The following is a 5000-nucleotide window of genomic DNA, read 5'->3' as shown; positions in this document are numbered from 1 at the left end:
AGGGCGGGGGAGGCCTGCGCACGTACAAGAGGAACCGCATGATCGTGACCAACCCGGTGGTGTCCCGCAAGGACCCCACCTTCAACACCACCACCTACGACTGGGCGCCGGCCGGCCTCAACCAGACGCTGGTGAGTGACCTTCGTATCGCCGGGGCAACCGTGTCGCCCGCGCCTCGTGGAATCGGCGAGGGATTATTGGGCGCTCCTCTTCTTCCCCTCAGGCCATGCAGTTCATGCAGCTCATCCCGGAAGGCCAGCGTCCCGTCGCGGGGACGGCTGGAGCGCTGCAGCGCCGCAGGAAGCTCCTCACCCAGCTTCCTGTCTACGACCAGGACCCCATGAAGTGCCAGAGCCTGGCCAGTGAGGAGGAGGTGCTGCGCTCTTTACGCCGTGAACGCGTAGCGGTGGCGCGCGACGCTTCCCTCGTGGTCATTTGACCTCTTCTCGACCTCTTGCAGATTTCCTCCCTGCTGCTCTTTGTGAAGCGCTACAAAGAGGAGGTGCTGGGGGTCGGCGAGGTGGCCTTGCCTGGCGAGGGCGGAGCTCTGAGCGAAGCCGCCGCCCAACGACAGCTCAAAGACGGCGCCGACCACGGCTCTCCCCCTTCTACTGGCGGCTCCGCCAATGGAACCCACCAGAGCACCAAGACGGAATATGTGAGTCAACGCGGGGTCGCCCCGGGGTCAACGCGGGGTCGCCCCGGGGTCAACGCGGGGTGGTATTTACCCCAAAGTCTGACCCCGCCTTCCTCTCTCTCCGTAGCGCTGTAGCGGTTGCCAGGGCGACGTTCCCAAGGAGAGTCCGGCTGTCTATGCGGAGCGCGCCGGCTACCACGGCGCCCTGTGGCATCCCGGCTGCTTCGCCTGCTCGGTGTGCGGCCAGGGGCTGGTGGACCTGGTTTACTTCTGGGCCAATCAGAAGCTGTTCTGTGGGCGGCACTACTGCGAGAGCGTCTGGCCTCGCTGCTGCGGCTGCGACGAGGTGACTGGCGTCTTCGACTGACGTCTCTGGTGCCCGTTTCAGCCGATGCCGCTGCCCCATCACCGTCTTTCTTTCCCCTCAGCTCATCGTCGGCCAGGCGTTCCACACGGGAAGAGACGGCCGAAGGTGGCACCACCAGCACGGCTGCTGCTGGAGGTGCGGGCAGAGCCTGGAGCGTCCGTGCCAGCACCAGACGGAGCCCTCCGCCCTGACGCCAGCATTCTAAATACGGCTATATCCATGTTTAAAGGCGAGAGGGCCTCATCGGGGGCCGCTTTCTTTCATTTCGAGTGGTTCAAATATAGATTTAGTCCAGTTTAACGGGGGCAAACGTGTTCAAGACCCCTCATGATTGACCGGTAGATCCAGCAGACGGAGCAGAATGCTGCGCGAGGATGTTTCTAACCCTCCCTCAGGCCCACCTGGAGCTTCAGAAAGAGCCGCCGTGATGCGTTCACTGTGTGTTTAAGGGTGTGGGAGCGGAGACGCGGGCGGGACGCGTTCCCTCTCACGTCCCTTTAGGTGCAGTTAAAACGGCTGTTGAACTAAACCTCAGAAAACTGGAACAGCAGGAGAGACGCAGCAACACACACACACACACACACACACACACACACGCACACACACACACACACACACACACACACACACACACGCACACACACCTTTACTGCTGCTATGCTGTTGTGTGCTCTAAAATCAGGTTTGCCAATAGCAGAATATTCCAAAACCTCTGATTTGGGATTAAATGCCACATCGAGATGAGTTAAAAAAGACTAAGAAGGAAAGTAAACTGGAAAGTGGAGCGCAAACAAAAGTGATACCACCTGACTGCGAGAGGATGATGTCATAGGTGCTTCTGGACGCGTTGTTGTTGTTGTTGTTTAAGTTGCAGCATGTATGAAAAGAACCTAAAAAAGGCTACCTGTTCACCTGCAGGGATCAATAACATCAGATTACGGTGCATGTTTCCATTGGGTTGGCTGCTTCCCTTCAGGAACTTCTGTCCCTCTGTCTCATCCTGTTTCTGTTTGGAATAAAAATCCGATTTGATTCAACCACAGTTGTCGTTTACACGTAACTTTAGGGAGCAGCTTTAACCGCCGGATGTTCATCTCTTACCTTCCAGTGAATGTAAGCGTGTTATTATTCAAACAAAGGCCCAATTTCCTCACCCTGTTTTTGTTAGGAATAGTCAGGGATTATGTGCCATGAGATCACAGAGGTGTGTGTGTGTGTGTGTGTGGGTGTGTGTTGACATACTTGTTGAGTAATGAGGACTATTTCCATGGTTTCTCCTGCAGCATTCCAGCTTGATTCCATCACCCATCTCCCTCTGAATCAAAAGGAAAAGGATATTTTTAGCCCCAAAGAGAGACGTGTTTGTATGATTCACGGCTTTTTATAGCCGTTCAAAGATCACCTTCCTATCCAGATTATTATTATTATTATTATTACACACACCCTGCAGCAGGGGAGGCATCCAAATCAAACCCAGGAACCAACAGAATTTAAACATGCTTTATCGAAGGGCTTTAGTGGGGAAGTTTCAGGACAAAATTGTTTAAAGTGTAAAATATAAGATGGTACAGTAGCCTGGAGGAGACAGGGTCGGTTATATGAGTTCTTAGGACCTGAACATGTGAGTGCGTTGACCCTCCTGACCTACGCTCCCACGGGCGCCACGGTTACAGATCAGTGAAGGAATCGGACTCCGACCCGGCCGACAGGACCCGGCAGACGATTAACCCGCTCTCCCCGACAGGTGAGACCACCGGAATCAGGCTCGGTCTCAAGCTGCCCCGGGAGTCGGGCTCCGGGAGTCGGGCTCGGGGAGTCGGGCTCCCGGTGTCCGCGGCAGCAGCTGAGTTCGATTTTCCTTTCTAAGGAGGACGCGGCGCCCCCGTGTGAGAGAACGGCGGCCCTGCAGCCTCAGTCGCTTTTGCGCCGACGGTCCCTGAACGCAGCACGTGCTCTTTAAAGGCGGATGAAAGGCTGTTGCGTAATGCGGGTTAAAGGGGAGGAAGAGCCGACCGAATGGAGGACAGTCTTCACTGGCTGGCAACCTCCACAGGTCAGGTACTGTGCCTTTCCTCCTCATTTACGCAAAAATGTATACATCTATACGGCCGGTGGGCCGTGACGTCACCGCCCAGTGGCGTTTTAATTGTCTCTTTCAGAATTAACGCTTTCGCAAGTGATGTTTAGACAGAATGCTTGTTCCTGACAAGTTTTCACTTTGCATCAGACAGGTATGGTGTCTAGGAGAGTGCCATGCACAAACCTTAGGGGGAAATCCACAGGATTTCTAAAGCAATACTTTAACATACGTGCTGCTTTATGTGGTCAGTGTTTGAGATTTTCCACACATAAGCCCATTTTAATGACGTCAGCGTGGTTTTTGGATTGGATTTGGATCTTTAGACTAATCCAAACGGTCTGCTGACACCAACATTATGAAATAGATTATGAAACAGTTAAAAAAGATAAAGGATTTTACAATGTAGCCATTGAGGTGCAATTATGCTACGGTGGTGTTTCACAACGGGGAGCATATTTCATAATGCTTCTTTCATCATGACTTTAGAGGATGTGTCACATGTCCTGTACGTGTCACTGTCCCCACTCGTCTGACAGAGGAAGAGTTCCCCAAGTTCAGGTCTGGACGAAGTATTCAGGAAGTACTTTAGAGCCCCGGAGAACTCTCCACCCTCTCCCGGCTCCAGAGTTGGACTTCAGCCATCATTGCCCACCAGTTTATGACCAAACCAGCAGTAAAAATACATTAGCATCATCTTAGCAACCGCTAACAGTGAGGATCCCACAATGGCTCCAACTGTGCTCAGCAGAGAGATGAGACCGTGAAACCGACCCGGCCCCGCTGGGGCCGCTCCCTCCCTCTGGCCACATCGATCAGAATCAGACTTCATGTGCGTGTTCTTCTGCAGACGTGTGCGGAGATGGAGCTGCTGATGCTGTCTGGAGGTGTTCTGCTCGTGCTCGTCCTCAGCTTGTTCCTGGCCTACTGGTTCTGGCCTGGAGCCCTCCTGAAGGCCTACAACTGGTAAAGCCAAACTCCTGATCCTGGAGTCATTCCGGGTCAGTCCCGTTCTGACGGCCAATAATCCTGACCAGGTACTGGCGCTGGAGGCTGGGGCTGGTGGTCCGGTTCTCCTACAGCGGAAGTTACCGCTTCTGTTATTCCAGCCGCGGAACACCAGGGGGCGCCACACCGTCGATCCTGCTGCTGCACGGCTTCTCTGCCAACAAGGACATGTGGCTGCCTTTAGTCACGGTAACACACACACACACACACACACACACACACACACACGTATTAGTTTAAGCACTGGAGTGTTTTTCTTTCCCAGCACCTTCCCAGAAACCAGCACGTGGTGTGCGTGGACATGCCGGGCCACGAGGGGACCAGTCGCACAGGGGTGGAGGACTACAGCATCCAGGGTCAGGTCTTCAGGATCCACCAGGTTAGTGGTGCTGAATTGTCCCAGGTGTCTAAGCTGTGATCATGTGACCCCCCCCCCTCTGTCTGCAGTTTGTGCGGAGCGTCGGTCTGGATCAAAGACCCTTCCATCTGGCCGGGGCATCGATGGGCGGGAACGTCGCCGGCGTCTACGCCGCCACCTACCCCACTCAGCTCTCCAGCCTCACTCTGATTTGCCCCGCAGGTCCGGCAGGCGTCTGACCCACGAGCCAGCGTCAACCTCGGGACTCAAAGTGTGTTTTTGGTCCATCCTCCAGGTCTGGTTTACCCTAAAGAAACCAAGTTCATCAACCATCTCAGGAACATGGAGCAGAGTCAGCAAGAGCAGCAGATCCCTCTGATCCCCTCCACGATCCAGGAGCTGGAGGACATGCTGGCTCTCTGCTGCTACAACCGGCCCAATCTGCCCCGGCAGGTACTCCGCTGGGCCTCAATTCAGGGCCTCTTCCTCTTCAATGGCTATAGGAGATAAAAAGAGATAAATAAGCTATATAGACTCGATTTACTCCGCCTTC

The 5000-nt window shown here is 54.5% G+C and overlaps 2 protein-coding genes across 3 annotated transcripts in view; both read left to right on the top strand.

Annotated features, from left to right (window-relative positions):
* lmcd1 (LIM and cysteine-rich domains 1) overlaps window positions 1–2041 on the top strand; it is a 10306-nt gene extending 8265 nt beyond the window's left edge. For both annotated transcript variants that reach the window (XM_057030654.1, XM_057030655.1), the window contains exons 3-7: window positions 1–131; window positions 224–373; window positions 461–658; window positions 765–983; window positions 1066–2041. The exon at window positions 1–131 is cut by the window's left edge and continues 125 nt beyond it. In XM_057030654.1, the coding sequence (XP_056886634.1) occupies window positions 1–131; window positions 224–373; window positions 461–658; window positions 765–983; window positions 1066–1209 (842 nt within the window). In that variant the 3' untranslated portion in view covers window positions 1210–2041. The remainder of the gene's footprint in view (window positions 132–223; window positions 374–460; window positions 659–764; window positions 984–1065) is intronic.
* An 811-nt stretch (window positions 2042–2852) lies between these two features.
* The window catches only part of LOC130524470 (monoacylglycerol lipase abhd6-A-like), a 3058-nt gene continuing 910 nt past the window's right edge, over window positions 2853–5000 (top strand). The window contains exons 1-6 of the mRNA XM_057030651.1: window positions 2853–3057; window positions 3932–4047; window positions 4119–4278; window positions 4355–4468; window positions 4537–4669; window positions 4743–4900. Coding sequence (XP_056886631.1) covers window positions 2971–3057; window positions 3932–4047; window positions 4119–4278; window positions 4355–4468; window positions 4537–4669; window positions 4743–4900 — 768 coding nt within the window. The 5' untranslated portion in view covers window positions 2853–2970. The remainder of the gene's footprint in view (window positions 3058–3931; window positions 4048–4118; window positions 4279–4354; window positions 4469–4536; window positions 4670–4742; window positions 4901–5000) is intronic.

This window comes from Takifugu flavidus, chromosome 4, assembly GCF_003711565.1.
Source record: "Takifugu flavidus isolate HTHZ2018 chromosome 4, ASM371156v2, whole genome shotgun sequence".
NCBI classification, from domain to species: domain Eukaryota; kingdom Metazoa; phylum Chordata; class Actinopteri; order Tetraodontiformes; family Tetraodontidae; genus Takifugu; species Takifugu flavidus.
This window is presented reverse-complemented; position numbering and strand designations above follow the sequence as displayed.